General features: G+C 41.9%; 1 protein-coding gene across 6 annotated transcripts in view; it reads left to right on the forward strand.

Annotated features, from left to right (window-relative positions):
- Positions 1-18,017, forward strand: part of FTO (FTO alpha-ketoglutarate dependent dioxygenase) — a 415,235-nt gene that overhangs the window by 111,421 nt on the left and 285,797 nt on the right. For all 6 annotated transcript variants that reach the window (XM_026494768.4, XM_057314090.1, XM_044382390.3 and 3 more), the window contains exon 3: positions 7,357-7,981. In XM_026494768.4, the coding sequence (XP_026350553.1) occupies positions 7,357-7,981 (625 nt within the window). The remainder of the gene's footprint in view (positions 1-7,356; positions 7,982-18,017) is intronic.

The raw sequence follows: 18,017 nt of genomic DNA on the forward strand, positions 1-18,017 counted from the left end.
GGTGAGCCTCCTGTAAAACTGGTATCTTACTCATTTAGCAACATGTCTGTCTCTGTATGATGAAATTCTTTCAGAACCATCCCTTGATTTGAGAGGAGAAGCAGTAGAGTTCTTATAAAATGGCTTAAAATAGGTGGAAAATAAAGCTTATTCGCCAGAAAACCTAGCATTACGCATGTTTCGGCCATTGATAAAGGCCTGGCGTGTTGGTGGTTTATATCTAAAATACCTTTCTAGCCGCTTATTAAAATCATCATTTAGATCATGAAACCTTCTGTAGATCTCAAGAGATATATTAGGTGACCAGACAACTATTAATGCAATTGCATGACTCTATACTCCTTGGCAAAACTTTAATGGGATTCAACAACAAAAAAAATTCTGACATATTTGAAAATCTGCCAACAGCTGTTCCAAATTCTTGTGTGATATCTGCTGTTTTACATGTACCTGTCCAAAATGGAAAGGGAACTTACTCGCTTGCCAGAATGAATTAATATTCAATTATTTAATGTTCAGCTCTTTTCCAGAGTTACTCGTAGTTCTCTTTAAAGAAACACCACGTGGTGCTTTAAGGTATCAGGCACTAGTCTAATTACTTGATAAATAATTAGAGTGGGCATTTAGGATGGGGGATTTTCTCTTGGATTTTTTTTTCTTTTTTGAGATAGTGACCAAATTAGCCAGTTCTTATTATTTGTATTTTTTGTGTTAAAATCATAATTTCCTAGAGCATTCAGCAGCATTCCAGATGAGATTTAAATTAGAACCAGAAGTTAATATTGACACGTTTTGAAAGTTCAGGGTCATCAAAAAGAATATCCTGGCAAATATAAGAAATGTCGTGAAAATTAAGAATTTCTGAATGCAACATCTTTTCCCTGATTTTCTAATTTAAAAAGTATTTTACATTTACTTTGGCAAATTTGAAAAACACACAGATGTCTAAAAAAGAAAATTAAAATTATGTCTAAGCTCACCACCTATAGATAACCACCATAAACTTGTGACCATATTTCCCCCCCAGTTTTCTTTTCTGTATTTATCTATATACATTTGTTTCCTTTTTAAGCTGAGACCCTGTTGTCTCAATATCTGGTTACTAATTTCTTGTTTAATAAAATTTTTTTACGCTTTTCACAAAACAGTACAGAAATTTTTCCAAAGTATGTTACTTTAGCATTCCATCACATGAATATACCATTTTACCTGTAATCCCCTATTGGGCATTTTGGTGGTTTTCAGCTTTTAATTATTGTAAAGAACAGTATGGCAAATATCCTTATAATCTTGGTACATTTCTCTAATTATTTCCCTATGATAAATTCTTAGAAGTAGGATAACTGGATGGAAAAATATGAGCATATTTAGGGTGTGGCGAATTTTGTCCAACTGGCTGTAAGCAAGGTTGTAATAATTTGCATTGCTAATTGTAGACTATAAGAATATTTGATTTTGCCTCACCAGCAGTGTGTATTACTATGATAAAATTTTATTTTTTGCAAATTTTATAGGCAGACTAAGTTAAATATAATTTAATACAAATTATGTTAATTTATATTTTTTCTTGACCAGTGCAGTTCATTTTTTTTCTGTATTTAAGAGTCTTCTCCATTAATTTATGTGTGAATTTCTCTACTGGTACATATTATATATGTGTGTGTATATATATATATATTTATGTATATATGTATGTATGTTTACGTATATATACATATATTTAAATTTGGAAAGGTTCTTTATTAAGAATATTAAACCCATTTTTGCCATCTAGATTGCAAATAGTTTTGTCCAGTTAGTGTTTGCCTTTTTATTCTATAATTCTTTTTATGCAGAAGTTTAAAATTTTATATGTTCAAATGTATCAGTCTTTTAAAAACAGTTTATTGATGAGCTGTGTGTATGTACAATTTATATAAAATTCACCTTTTAAGATTATACAATTCAGGGGCGCCTGGGTGGCACAGCGGTTAAGCGTCTGCCTTCAGCTCAGGGCGTGATCCCGGCGTTCTGGGATCGAGCCCCACATCAGGCTCCTCCGCTATGAGCCTGCTTCTTCCTCTCCCACTCCCCCTGCTTGTGTTCCCTCTCTCGCTGGCTGTCTCTATCTCTGTCGAATAAATAAATAAAATCTTTAAAAAAAAAAAGATTATACAATTCAGTAATTTTGAGTAAATTTGTAGAGTTGTACAACCGTCGCCGCAGTAGTTTTAGTGTATTTCCAGACCCCCAAAAGATCCCGCCTGCCTCTTTGCAGTTGTCAGCCTTCTTTCCCACTCCTGGCCCAGACCCTCACTAATCTGTTTCCTATCAATCTTAGATATTTTTTATTCTCTTACTCTTAGAGGCAAGTCTTGAGTACTTATATTTGAGCCAGCCAAGGGCTTGGGGATATAGTGGAGAATAAAACTGCTACCATGTCCTTCTTCTGGGAGATTCAGTCTTGCAGGAGAGATTATTAAACAAATAATAGTTCAAAGAAATATGTAGTTATGGATTGAGAAGCGCTGTGAAAGATAAATGAGAAGTGTGTGATGAATGGTAATGGGGGATATGTGTTTCAGGGGGGCAGTGCAGGGAAGGATTCTTTGAGAAAGTGGCTGCAGGATGAGAAGGGACTGGCAGGTATAGATTTGGGAGGAAGAGCCTGCCCTAAAGGGGAGGTGCTGAATGCTGGCCTCTTGAGGCCTGTGGGAAAAGAGGCTGATGTGGTCGGAGGGGAAAGGACATGAGAGATCACTGAAAAAAAACTGGGGGGGGGGGGGATACTTTCCCATGTCATTATTACTGTTTTATTTTTAGAATGCTCTTTTTAATGTCAAGGTATTTACATGTGATACTCATATGGCTATGTGAATTTCCCAGGTTCTTAGAGTTAATATTCCCCTGTGTTAAATCTGTCTTCTGCAGTCTCCAGCCCCACTGTATATTGAACGATGGCCGCAAGCTGTGTGTAGATGTGTGTGTGTGTGTGTGTGTGTGTGTGTGTGTGTGTGTGTATTATCTCCAGTCTTCCTCCTCTCTCAGTCCCAGAGGGAGTGTGTTCCCAAATTAAGTTCTTGGGAATTATCTTACTTTTCGTTAATATTTTATACTGAGGATTATTTAAAGAACCCAGAATCGTTAAGAAATTATGGAGAAATTTCCTTCTTAACCACTGCTGTTAGTTAGATGTGTTCAAGTATACCGAGGCCTTAGGGACTTGCTCAGAGAACCAATTGAGTGATAGAATTAGAGCTACTGCTCATGGCTCCAGAATATTCCATGGTTGATGACTAGATTACATTGCTCTCTTCATGAGCTGCATAAACAGAAAGTATGGTATTTCTCTTTTTATTTTTCAAATGGGATAAACGAGTATAGAAACTATAAATCCTAAATGCATCCCTGACAGTCTCACTGGTAATTCATAGTGGTGTGCCACAGAACTCTGCTCTCCGTCACTTTCAATTTACGATCACACACCTCAGATAGGCACTCTGAGAAGCAGGGCAATCCTACTACGCTTCCCAGTAAGGTCATTTTTCCATATGCAGGCTTGACGACTTCATTTTTCTTCTGCGTACACAGACTTCCCACATTCCTTCCGTTTCCTGCATCCTGGATCAGGCAGAATGGGCTAGATAATGCTGTAGTAACAACAACCCTCAGATCTCAGTGGCTTCCCCCAGCAACATTTCTTACTCGTTCTACATGTCATTTGTGGTTGGCAGAAAATCACTACCCATTAAAGTAGTAACTCAGGGATTCACGTAGCCACTAGCTGGTGTCTATGCCAAAAAAGAGCGTTCTGGAGGGTGTGTTACTGGCGATGAAGTGCTCCGGGCTAGATGTGATAGCCGTCGTTTTTCTGGACACAAACAGTCCCATGTTTCATCCAACATGACGAGGCCAGGAAGCGTAATTCCACACTGGGTCCAAAAAGCTGGGTGATGGCAGTGGAGTCCAGAACTATCTGGCAAGCAGCCCACGTGACCAGCACACATTTTAGCTAGTGATTTGTTTTGCAGTGATTTGTTTTGTAGTTATGGATTGAGAAGCGCTGTGAAAGATAAATGAAAAATTGAAGTGTGAAAAATTGAAGTGTCCCCTCTCTCTTCCTCTAAAAACTCCTTGAAACTTAGTCATTTGTCTATTATCGAGTTTATAGTCCTCTCTGAATTTGGGTCCTCTTTCTCCTTCCAGTTTATTCCGATACAGGAAATACCTTTCTTCTGATCCAAATGTTTTTTGATCATATATACGCCTGTTAGTAACAAATTTTAAGCATATACAATGGTGTCCTACTAAGTGTTAAAGAATGGGTTGCCTGGGAAAAAATAAACCAGCCTTGATTTTTAGTGTTACCTGATTTCTGTGGTATAAATACTTCTCCATGGCCAATTTCAGGCTACCGACATGATGTCACTGAATGTGCAGTTGGGAAGCGATGTACACAGTAGGCTTTCCCAAGGGGATATGAAGTGACTGCTGCACACTACCAATAGTTATCCATAAAATAGATGTAAGTATTACTTGTATACTTGTGTCTATTTTATAGTAGAACTCATATTAAACATGTGTATATGTGTATATATCACACACATATATGTACACATATTTTAGTAAAGCTTTCTTTTTTTTTTAGATTAAAAACAAAACAGTTCTGCCATCTTCTCCCATCAACTGGCGGATTGCCATACAGACCCCACAGGTCATTCACACACCTCCCTTGGGAGACACCCCCTCTGGGCACTCAAGGATTTCGCTCCTGTAGTTAATCACCTTGTGTCCTGCAGCATCAGCCTCTTCCCAGGAGTATCCTGGCAAGTTCTGGTGTGTCCCCCCACCGTCTTCCAGCGCCGAAGATGGTCCCCTGATCCAGGTCTTGCCCTTCATCAACAGCTGAATTTTTCTGTTCCCTTCAGAGCGTGACCCCTGAGACGGACATTGAAACATGGCGCCTCCCCTGCTGACCCAGCTGACTGTCCTTTGACTCTCATCCCCACCACTCTGTTGAAATCTCTCTTGTCATGGTCGTCAGTGATTTTCACACTGCCCCATCTCGGGGATCATGTCCTCATCTCACTTGGCCTCCCAAGGGCGTCTGTCTTTTGACCTCTGCATTAATACTCTCTCCTAGTTTTCTCCCTCAAAGGGCTCTTCTGCTCCTTTCCTCTGTGACTCAGGAAATGGCCGTGGGCCCCCTTCTGTGTTCGCGCTGTTTCCCTGGGGAGGGCTCATTCATTTCCAGGCCTTTAAAAACCCCAGGGGTGCTGACAGCTGCCACCTGGATTTCCAGGTGTGTGTGCAGTTGCCCTCTCGCCACTTCTACCTGAAGATTTCGTAGGTGTCTTAATGGCTACAGCTCCAAAATGGAGCTCGTCATTCCTTCCGATTCTTCCACCTACATTCCTGTTTTGTGCCAGTCTTTCTTACTTAAAAAAAAGTGGTGGGGCGCCTGGGTGGCGCAGTTAGTTAAGCGTCCAACTCTTGGTTTTGGCTCAGGTCTTGATCTCGGGCTCCGCATTTAGCAGGGTGTCCACTTGAGACTCTCCCCCCTCCCTCTGCCCCTCCTGCTCGTGCGCACACGCATTCTCTCTCTCTCTCAGATAGATAGATCTTTTTTAAAAATGGTAATTCAGTTATTAAATCCAGAAATCTGAGAGTCATCCATAACTCCTTTCCTTTCTTTATCCCTCACAGGTAGTCCATAAGCACTGCCTTTCGCTCTGCCTATAAAATATGGATTTTACCTATTCATTTATCTCTGTCTCAAATTTAGACTATTGTCTCTTTTCTCCTCGACGGTTGTAATAGCACCTAATAGGATTTCCACTTTCACATTTGCCTCTTTCCAATCTGTGCCCGATATTGTAACTAAGAGTGATTTTTATAAAATGTAAGTCAAATTACGCTTCTCCCCGTGGGTCTTCCAGTGCACCTCGAGCCAAATCCTGATTCCCTGCTTTGACCTCCCAGTCTCCATGTGGTCCAGCTTTTGCCTTCCCTTCAACCTCACCGCATGACAGATTTCCTACTGGTTTTTTTCTGTCCTAGTACTTAATGCAATTTGAGATCACTTTTTATTCATTACCAGATCTAGTAGAAAGCTGTGTGAGGGCAGGAACCTTATCTCTGTCTAGTGTTTGGGGGGTGCTCTGTAGACGTGTATTGAATGAAAAAAATGTATGGAGGAATAAATGGTCTCGTCCTGATTATCATATAAACAGTAATCATTGAATGAAGATATAGAAGGAGTGTGTCTCAAAAATGGTGGGCTGTACAATACTGAGAAAGTACCGATCAGGTTAAACTTCACAGGGGTAAATGTAAAATCCTGTGCTTTGGTTAAAAAAAACGAAAGTCCATTTCATTGCACAGAATCAGGGAACTCTGGCTTGTTGCCTGTTCGTAAGTCCTAGAAGCTAGAAGTGGTGGCTGAACAGGTAACGAAGTCCTCCACTGTGGCAGTAAATCCCTGTGTTTGCATATTAGAGGAGGGATTATCTTACAGTACTCTCCTCCAGGGACACCAACAGAATGATCACAACTTTCTCAATCCCGGTAGAACACCTCATTTATTCACTCGTTCATTCAACATTTACTGAATACATTCTGGGCACTAGTGTTATTGTAATAAGCAACATTCTCCTGGCTCTGGTGTTTGTAGGACTTGGTGTCTAATTCCCAATGAGAAGTGATTTCTCCTTCAAATGAAAGTATTAGAGCAGAAACCAGTCTGTCACTGATTGGGAGGCAGGGCAATCTCGTGGTTCAGGACTCCTGTCCTGGAACCAGACTGGAGCCCAGAGGCTTCCCATCCCAGCTCTGCTGTGTATCAGCTATGTGACTTTGGGCAAGTGTTTAAAATGTCTCTGTGGTTCCAGATTCTCCTGTAGAAATCAGAGACAGTAACAGCACTGCCACATAAAGTTGTGAGCTGCAAATGAGTCCATGTGTCTAAATCATTTAGAATAACACACGACACTTAGTAAGCACTTACTAAATAGGTGGTTAGCAGTTAATTAATACAATTGTGTTGTCTGGAGGACCAAAGGTTGAAAGACAGATTGAGGGCAGGGAGAAGTGGCTGTAGAGGGAGCCTGGCAGACCAAAGCACAGATTATCATTATTTTATTTATAGTAAAGATGAATTATTTGAGCTCGGACTTGGAAGTCTTGCTGCATAGTCGATGACATTTGTTTCCCGTAGCCTTCCGTGTGAGGCTGGGGAGATACGGGTCCTGTTCCGAAATGCTACCTGACAGTTGGTTTTTTTTTACTCCTCCGAACGCTGACAAAGAATCGCAGTTCTGGAAGTGGTAAACCCTTAGCGCTCCATGAACACGTATTTCTGCTCTGGTTTTGTTGTAGTGGCAGCTGAAATACCCGAAACTGATTCTGCGCGAAGCCGGCAGCGTGCCCGAGGCGCTCCATAAAGAAGTGCAGGAAGCCTTCCTCACGCTGCACAAGCACGGCTGCTTCTTCCGGGACCTGGTTAGGATCCAGGGCAAAGATCTGCTCACGCCGGTGTCGCGCGTCCTCATCGGCAACCCGGGCTGCACGTACAAGTACCTCAACACCAGGCTCTTCACGGTGCCCTGGCCGGTGAAGGGCGCTAGCCCGAAGTACGACGAGGCTGGCGTAGCCGCCGCCTGCCAGACCTTCCTGAGGCTCAATGACCACCTGCAGATGGAGACCCTGCAGGCTCTGGAGGAGCTGGCTTGCAAGGAGAAATCCAACATCGATGCCGTGCCGGTGTGTATAGGTCCAGATTTCCCCCGGGTCGGGATGGGGTCCTTTGACGGACAAGACGAGCTGGACATGAAGAACAGAGCCGCCTACAACGTCACTTTGTTGAATTTCATGGATCCCCAGAAAATGCCGTACCTGAAAGAGGAGCCTTATTTTGGCATGGGGAAAATGGCCGTGAGCTGGCATCACGACGAAAATCTGGTGGAACGGTCGGCCGTGGCCGTGTACAATTATAGCTGTGAAGGTACAGCCCTGGGCGTCACGTGACCAGAGTCGTGGAGGCTCTGGAGGCGTGTGCGTGCGTGCGTGAGTGTGTGTGTCTGTACGTACACAGGTGTCGTGTGTCCTTTGTAGGTTTGCCACACCCAGGTATCCGCAGAGCATACCTCTTTCTCGTCTGGCGGTGCTGTGTAGCTCATTGTTACACTGTACCCAGATCGCATAGTTCTGTGTGTGAGCACTACTGTCATCTTGTCTTTCTCCGGCCCAGGAGAGCAGCATCTTGGTTTCATACAGCCAGCTGCCTTTTTGCAAAGCTCTGCATAGACCGCACAGTTGCTATAATTAACTTGCTGATAAAGGCCTGGGAAAACAAAAATCTGTCAAATCTTTCCAGGTTCCCACAGGTGCACATTTCCAGTCTTGCCAAAATACTCTATTGTGGTTGACATCACTGCCTTGATGGGAGTGATTTGTCAAATATGGACTTGTTCTTGGCTTCATACAGATTTGACTACTGTCCTTCCTTGCCAGAAACAGTTGAAGTGGGTTCTGTAAGCAGGCAGTCCTCTGTTTTTAGGAAACTCTCCAGCCCCTTCCCCTCATCAGCTCTGCAGTTTTAGACCTAAAAGGGGTGCTGTGGGTGAACTTGTTCTTGAAGTTTCTGAAACCTGGCCGCTTTGGAACAGAGATCCTACGCTACCTTTTTGTGGCCTCCCTGAACTTTCCTTCTTCTGTTGTTCAGTTTTTGTGTGTTTAGGGTTTCCATTGTTTTCAGCTCGGGGTCATAAAGAGACAGTAGAGCATATCCAGGACAGTGTGACCATTGCCGACTTTGTTCTTTGCCTGATCATTTGACAAAGGAATACAAGACGCAGTATCAGCTCTGTTGTGTGTTTATCTCTTCTACCCGTTTATTGAAAGATGCTTGGAAAACCAGAGTTCTAGGCATCCCATCAGGGAACGAACTGGAACTTTTAAGGGTCGGTGCCTTCTGAAAACCGTTTTTTTAATTGGATATTGCTATCGCTTTGTATGCTTTTTGTTTACTAAAATGACTGTTTCATAAAAGGGATTTTAAAAAGAAGTTCTCAGGATTCTCTTTAAATTTCTTCCCATTTCCCAATCTCAGACACTTCCTGAGGATAGCTAAAATATCTTCTAGCTTTACCTCACGTCTTCAGCCCGGAACAAGGAGCTAGTTTAGCGGTTGGAAATTTCACCAGTTTCCCTGGCACCTCAAATAATGATGCCGACCTAAGAAAATTGCTTGAAGGGGATTTGATGCTGTCCTAATGGAAAGAACTGAGATCCTCTGATCTTTACTAAGGCGTTGCCAGGGATTTAAGAACGATCACATCCAGGAACTCTGATGGGAAGGAACAATGGGTCCAGTTTGTTGGATGCCTTCTGAAGGAGGCAACTCTGTGAAGCTGGGGCCGTTGAGGCCGTGGTATGTGATAGCTCAAGCCGCTACAAAGATGTCTTTGTGCTCCCACCTCCTCTCAGCCCTACAGTTTAATAGTCCTTTTGTACTCCCAGAGCGTGGGTGATCAAGTCTTTTTTGAAACCTAGAATATCGTTCAGAAAGGAATTTAAATTTTGAATGAATGGTTTCTGTGGTTGGGAGTGGTTAAGACTGATAAAGTATACAAGTCGCATAAATACGTAAAGGTTTATCCTTGCAACTGTCACCTGGAGGAGGGAACTGTAGAATTAGAATCTGTAAGAGCAGCGTGATTCCTTTGTTCTCTTAGAACAAATCCCAGAGAATCCCAGAACTCTATCTAATCATAATAAGAGCAATGCTGAGAGCTCTTGTTTATTGAGCACCTATTATGTGCTCGGTGTTGGTATAAGCATTTTACATGTATTAACCCGTTTTATTTTTATAACAACCCTGTCAGTGACATACTGCTACTCTCATTTTACAGACGAGAACACTGAGGCACAGAGGGATGATTAACTTTTTCATGGAAATACAGCTATTAATCAGCAGAGGTGGGATTCGAACCCAGACATTCTGGCTTCAGAGTCCTAACGGCTAATGCTAACTGCCTTTTGAGCAGATATTTCCTATTCTTGCAGTATAGCGCCCTCTGGGACTTGGGTTTTTAAAATATCCACCTCTGGAAAGACGAAGGGAGTGTTCTCCTTGCTCTCCCTAGCAGGTCCTATAGTCTCTCCTCTTCTGCCCGCCACCCCGCTTCTCTCCCCCCACAACATCTGCTCATAGCTTCCTACACATGCTCTCAGGTGATTGTAATACATTAGATAAGCTTATTCTATGAAATGGAACCTCTCTCCTGGTCTCCAGTTGTGTGTGTGATGTTGAGTCAGATGGTTTACAAAGCATGTGCCCTGAAACTTTTTGGTGGATGCATTTCTTCCAGGTGACAAGTGATCTGTTGACTTCTCTGGCCTCCGTGTAATGCTGCCAGATGTATGGTAAGGGTGGACTCAGAGAGAGCCATTTGGGTTCAAATCACGGTCGGGCTTAGGAAGGGCTTAAAGGTGGCGAAGAGAATGGGAATTTCAGAACACTGTACTGTTTTCTGAGTCCCTGAACGTTTTTGCCAAGCAATCGCTAAGTGAAGTTCAGTCGGCTGTTCTAGACAGTAGGGAGGCTCCAGAGGTAAATCAAATGCCCTTCTTGCCTTGAAAGGACGGGTGAAGTGTGTGCCTGTGATTATAATTATGCCATCAGGAAATGTGAGATCTGGAAGAGACTTTTGAAATCACCTTGTCCAAGCATCTCATTTTACAGATGAAGACACTCAGGCGGGGAGAATGGCAGTGACTTGTCCAAGGTCACATAGTTCCCTAGTGACAAGGAAGTCTTACATGCCACAGGAGTTCATGTAAAATGTATTGGGAGTTCAGAATAGAAGAGATTACTTCCTGCTGAAATTAAATTCAGGTGAAGCTTAAGATCCTTCAGGACTTTGCTCTCATACCTTTTCCCAGTGAAATCTTTCTGTAGATTTAAAATGAGCCCGTCATCTCTGTTTGGTTTATTTCTGTGAGTAGAGGTCATTGAGAAGTAATTTGTATAGGATACGTGTAATTATATACTAAATTCATTGGCTTCACAAGCAGTGCTGGTTAATAGATATCCCCAGTAAGAAGATTGAAATGGTACAATATTTAATCAGGAATGGCTTCAGGGAATCGTGTGTAAAGAGGCAGAGTATTTGATTTTCCTACGCTAGCTTTGCTGGCGATTGCTTGTTACTCTTCGATGTTAAAAACAAAAAAACCCAAAAAAGCCCCAAACATATATACATACACATGTATGAATTTTATCAAGGAAGGCATTAACAACTCATTGTTTGATGTAGTCCTAAACCTTGTACTCTGACTGGAATACCTTCAAAAGGATCAGGTAAATAATTATTGGTTACTGTTTTTGTACTTTTGGAAGGAAACATCCTCTGCAATATTGTCTTTATAGGAAAAACAATTCTTAAGAATTTTAACTAGTGCCAAGTTTTGCCAATTCTTGATATTATTTTCCAGATTTCCCAGGAAGGGCGAAGGAAGAAAAGGAGGAGAGGCTGATCCATGATTCCTGCTCAGTATGTGATAGGCTGGAAAGCAGGGACTTTGTAATAATTTCCTTGGCATTCTGGGACTGCCATTTCGTGTCTCTGACTCAGGAAAAGTTGAATTTGCTTGAGGATATCAATTTGTTACCATAATTCTTAAACCTTTACTTTGAAATGAGTAGCTTCATATTCCTTAGCTCGTCTTTGAAAGCATGAAAGGTTAGATTGTAACTGCAGCTAGGAGTTTGGGAGCGTTCATAATTTTTAAAAATGCTGTGAGATTTGATGTTTTCCTTCCTCTCCCAGCATCCCTCTCTGAGGTCTCAAAGCTCATGTGACTTTGTTTCATTGTATCATGCCATGTGCTGTTACTTTTTTTTTTCTTTTTCTTTCTTCTTTCTTCTTCCTTTTTTTATTTTTTATTTTTTTAATAATAATTTTTTATTATGTTAGTCACCATACAGTATTATCCTTAGTTTTTGATGTAATGTTCCATGATTCATTACTTGTGTATAACGCCCAGTGCACCATGCAATACGTGCCCTCCTTAATACCCATCACCGGCCTATCCCAGTCCCCCACCCCCCTCCCCTCTGAAGCGCTCAGTTTGTTTCCCAGAGTCCACAGTCTCCCATGGTTCATTCCCCCTTATTACTTTTTTTTTTTTTTAAGATTTATTTATTTATTTTAGAAGGAGAAGTGGGGAAGGGGCAGAGGGAGAGAGAGAATCTCAAGTAGACTCCCCGCTGAGCGTGCAACCCGACGGATGCAGGGCTCCACCTCATAACCCCGAGATCATGACCTGAACTGAAATCAAGAGTTGGATACCCAACCGACTGAGCTACCTGGGCACCCCTATTAGTTATTTGTGAAGTCACTTACGCTGTTCAGTAAAACTTGTTTGGTGGTCTAAGTCACATTTTATTTAATCCCCATGGAATCATTTATGCATTGAACAGTAAGCAGCTACTGTTTGCCAAGCACTCTTCTGGAGGCTGAGCATATAGCCACGAACAAAAATCTCTGCCCTCACAGAGCTTATGTTTAACGAGGAGAGGCAGAAAATAAACCAACAAGAAGGTGGTAAACAAAGGGGAGGCCTAGGTGTACAGTTCTAAATGGGAAAGTAGGCTTCCTTTAGAAGGTCACGTTTGAGCTAAGACTGGAAGGAGAGAGTGCGCAGGAGGAGACCAGCCTGGGTGGAGGGAATATGGAAGGCCCAGAGATGGAACATGGTGTTGAGATATTTCAGAAGCAGCAAGCATGGATGGAATTGAGTGAGAGAAGAGGGGGAGTAACAGCAATGAAGACAGAGAGGAAAGACGGTACACAGCGGGCAGAAGCTATTACAGAAGTAATACCATAATATAAGGTACGGGGCTTGTCTGTGGCATGGCATGAAATGGGAGCTGTTGTGGTTTCGAGTAGAAGGGGGGAGGCAGCACTGGAAGCAGGAGGAAGAGGCTGTTGCAGTAATCCAGGTTAGAGAAGGTGGGCCCGATGAGAAGAGGCAGAGGTGATGAGGCGTGTTTGTATGATGTCACCTATCTTTTCACCCGTGAAGAGTGGCAGTGTTCAGTGCTGGTGAGAAAAAAAGACCCGCAGTACCATCTCCCAATTGTCAAGGGAAGGTCAGCCACCAAGAACAGCTGATTCCTCCCAATAGTTCTGTTGCGGTATAACTTAACATACAACAAGCTGCACACATTTAAAGTTTACAGTTTCATGAGTTTTAACACACCTGTGAAACCATGACCATAATCAAGATAATGAACGTATATCCATTATCCCAGAAGTTTCATCCTGCCCCTTGGTTGATCCTTAATGATTAATGATGTTGAGCTTTGTTTCATGTGCTAATTGGCCATACATGTATCTTCTTTGGAGAAATGTCTCTTCAAGTTTTTTGTTTTTGTTTTTTTTAAAGATTTATTTATTTATGTTGGAGGGTAGGGGTGGAGGGAGAGAGAGTCCCAAGCAGACTCTATGCTGAGCGTGGAGCCCAATGGGGCTCGATCCCATGACCCTGAGATCACAACCTGAGCCGAAACCAAGAGTCAGACACACTTAACTGATTGTGCCACCCATGTGCCCTTGTCTCTTCAAGTTGTTTGCCCATTTTTGAATTGGGTTGTTTTTTAGTTGTTGAGCGTTAGGAGTTCTTTATATATTGTGGATATTAATCTCTCAACACATATGTGATTTGCAAATATCTCCCCCAAGAACGGCTGAATTTTTAATGATATATTCATGTGATGAGTAGGAAATGAGGACAGATTAGGTGGAACAAGCTTTATTGTCTAGGACATTAATTGGGCAATTTAATTCTGTATTACTGAATGGCAGTATTTATGTCAGCACCCCAGAAATGCTCCTTTCCAGTGTATTTTTCCCCTAACAGTAACCACTGTCCTGCCTTCTGAGGCCATACATTAGTTTTGTGCATATTTAAATTATGAATTAGAATTGTAAGCTCCTTGAAGGTATGGTTTGTGTCCTTCTTTGTATGTGCATATAATGGTAGAAGAGTAGGTACATTTTTGCCTTAAGTCAGTATTTTTAGTTTTGAGTGGTTTATGCTGTTCATCTACATTCTGGCCACTCTGATTTCTGCAACTACAATATCTGTTTAGAATTAGGATTCTTTTGATTGCAGATAGCAGATACCTGGCCTAAACAGGCTTAATTTAAAAAGATAAGGAATTGTCTCACTTAATAGGAAGCGCAGAGGTCTCACTGGCTTCACGTGGACCTCATTTCAACAATTAATAGTGTGGTCAATTTCCAGGGGCGCCTGGGTGGCACAGCGGTTAAGCGTCTGCCTTCGGCTCAGGGCGTGATCCCGGCGTTCTGGGATCGAGCCCCACATCAGGCTTATCTGCAAGGAGCCTGCTTCTTCCTCTCCCACTCCCCCTGCTTGTGTTCCCTCTCTCACTGGCTGTCTCTATCTCTGTCAAATAAATAAATAAAATCTTTAAAAAAAAATAGTGTGGTCAATTTCCAGTTTCTTTCCCTTCCTCCTTTGGCTCTTCTTAAGCTGTTGCTTTCATCTCTTGGGGCAAGAAAACTTCTCATGGCCCCCAAATGCCTGCCCCCAGCTGTTGTGGCCACTTCCTTTCTTTTTTATGAGCTTTGAGAAGGACAGAAACTGGGTGTTGGACAGGTGCTTTGAACTGTGGGTAAAGCTTTGCCTGAAGCTAGATGAACAAATGATTATCCTCTTTTGATTAATCCAGTTTGGTTCTGATTGTCTATGTTATTTACAACGTGAATGTTTCTTGCGAATCTCTACCACTCTGTCCTTTCCTGAGGCTGCCCAGGGAGTTACAAGCTCTATTGTTAGAAGGTCTGGTTTGGAGAATGTATTGTTTGAGAAGTATCTCTGCTTCCTTTTCTCATTTCACACTTTACTTCAGATAATGTAATGGTTTTGAAGCTTTAGCCAGGAGTCCCCAGAAAATTTTTCTCTCCTTTTCTCGCTTTTGCTTTTTCCCCCCAAGTCCATGAAACATGATGTAATAAGGTTCTCCTATGTATGTGAATGTTTATATCTTAATTTTTTTTTTTCAGATGCTTAATCTGAAAGCTGACAGAGCCAGACATTATGTTGAAAGGCCTTAGACTTTTCAGGGAAGAGTTTGCAACATTTCTCCCGAGATCCCAGAAAATTTAAGATTAATTTTATAACCTGTGTCAAGGGACTATGTTTGTCCTGAATTGCTTGTTTCAAGGCATCTGAGAGCAGTTTCCAGCTTCTTATAGACTACGAGCTGGGATTGATTAGCCCCACCCCCCCAACTTCAAAGGTCTCTTAGTTCATTTCTTCAGACCATTCATTCCTCAGTGGCTGGGAGGGAGTTTGCTCTAAGTCAGCAGCAGGCTTGACTACTTGTTCTTCACAACCAATCAAGAAAAGCATTGCTAAATTGCAGCAATCTCCCAGGGCAGCTTCTCCTTGGCGAACCCTTCTTGCCTTAGTGACATGCCTTTCAGGAGTGTTTCCCAAACGTCGTCTGGCTTATACCATTTGCCATTACTTTGGAAACCTGTCTAGAAAAATTATACAAGGTCTACACACAAAAGTGTCTACTTTCCAGAGGGATTACTCTGAAAAACGGATCTGACCTGTGAAAAAGTCTTTCATGTCTATCATTGCCCTCAGTCTAAATTCCTTACCTTGGTTTGCTAAGTGTCCTGGCTTCTGCCTCCCCCACTCCAGCCTCTTCTTTTGCAAATGTGTGTCATTTGCATGATACACATGCAACTCAGAATTAATGATGTTCTTGTACACCCATCATGCCATTTCCCTCCCCAGAAGGTATCTTCCCAACCTCACACCTTCCCCTCTTCTCACACCTTCTGACTCTTCTCCCTTTTTTCAAAACGGATTCTCCATCCCAGACACTGGAATATCACAGACCAGCACAGGACAGAGCATCATGAGGTTTTGTATACCAGCTGACTAGCTGCGACTTCTGGGTTTCTCCTGCCTCAAGATCTGGGACATGGACAGGAACGGACCTGCTACTTATGCCCTTCTGGGTATGGGGTTAAGGAAACAGAGAATATAATTGCTGAGGCCAGAGGCTTAGAAATCTTAGCACTTGGCCAAGGGAATAGGGAATAGGAAATCGGTCTATTAATGTGTGGTGATGAACATATATTTTACACATCAGGGAAATTATTGACATACAATATTAATGGTATATGTTATGAAATGTACAGAATTTCAAGCGATATATTTTATTTGATTGGAACCATCATCTCTTTCTTTATGCTCAGCTTTTTGTCTTTGTTTCCTGTATGACAGCGGTTGCATACAGCTTGAAAAATACAAACAAAATGTTTGAGTGCATTTATTTTTTACCAAATGGGAATTTAATTGTTCTTCAAAAACTAGTTAGCATAAAAAAATCAAATTGGTTAAATTTGGGGCAGAGTCGGTATTTTAAACTTGACGTTTAAATTTAGCATTCTTTTGTATTTTTTCACATCTTTTACTTCTTGAACAGTTTGGTTAGTGGGAGCTGGGAATGCATCAAACACACTTGAGACATTCACAGTCCTTTCAGTGTTACTGAGGTTTAAAGGCAAGTGGGAGCCTATTGCCTCTGCTTGTTTCCAGAATAACACGAAGCAAGAGTAATTAACTGCAGTTGCTATAGATAATTACAAGTTGATTTTATTGAGAAAGTGAGCAACACTATACTTATGCAATAAAAAATTTATCAGACATACGGCTTCCCTCCCTCCTCTGTACCCAGCCCAAGGGGGAAACAAACCCTCAAGAAAACCTTATTTTAATGAGCACATTTCAAAGGTGCTGGATTTATGGGAGACATCAGGAAACACTGATTGCAATTACTGTCTCTGTTTGTCGTTCCAGACTTTACTGGTGCCATATTGGAACGAGGGGGGAGATGGGAGATAGAGGGGAAAATTGTCAACCAGCCCATTAGCCTGTGAAAATCACCTCTTAGCAGAATTGCCATATTACTTGGCTGGAAACCACAACAGCTTCGTTGTCACTGTAATTTAGAAACCATTTCTTTTTGAAGTTTAGTCATAGTTGATTTCACCAGAGAAAGACATATGAAAAACCTTCTTTAAATATTTCTATTTTCTCTACCTGTGCTACTTGCTGCATCTGTTATCATTAGGGCTCTCCAGAAGGAAGCCGCTGAAAGCCCTAGGGTATCACAAATATAAACATACGATTTTGCATAGCAGTATTCTTTCGCTAAATTGATCTGCTTATCAAATAATTTAGCATTAATTACTTTATTGTATGCTAGTATTAGTCTCCTGACGTCATTATTATTTTATTCAGCCTGGCTTCCTTGCTAATACGTGCAGTAGACATCTCTATCAAATCACCAATATCAGGACTCTAGAGCAGGGCTCGGAGAACGTTTTCTGAATAAGGGGATGGCCAGATGATGAATATTTTTGGCTTTGTGGGCCTTACGGTCTGTGTCTTAGCTCCTCAGCCTCCTAAGGTGCGTGAATGAATGGGCATGACTGTCTTCCAGTTACTTTGTGTAAGCAGGTGATAGGCCTGGTTTGCCTGTGGGCTCCAACAAAGTTCACAGATGTAAATGCCTGTAGGGGCGAGGCAGGTTCTGCCAATGAGGGAAATGGCTGATGGGGACAGCCACTAGCAGAGAGCATGTGTCTTGTCTAAAAGGGGCAGCTGCTTCTTAGCTCTGCACTGGCTCAGGGATTACCAGATCTTGTAATTTATATTACAAGCTGAATGTTTATATTTTTATGCAAAGCACTTTTCTCAGTTGGTAGCTAACTTAGTTTTGTTAAGAAAATGTAGTGCAGGTCAAGTTTTACACCTTTGGCAGGCTCTTTTCTGGTCATTAAGATCTAGTTTTGCAAATTCAAGAATTTTCAGGTGTAACTATATATTCTAAGTAAGACATGCCTAGAGAATGTCATCAGACGTGGATAGCAAATATCTAGTTTTGCCGCTGCTAACTCCCATTTCTAGTGCCAATGACAGCT

This window comes from Ursus arctos, unplaced genomic scaffold (assembly GCF_023065955.2).
Source record: "Ursus arctos isolate Adak ecotype North America unplaced genomic scaffold, UrsArc2.0 scaffold_19, whole genome shotgun sequence".
Lineage (NCBI taxonomy): Eukaryota > Metazoa > Chordata > Mammalia > Carnivora > Ursidae > Ursus > Ursus arctos.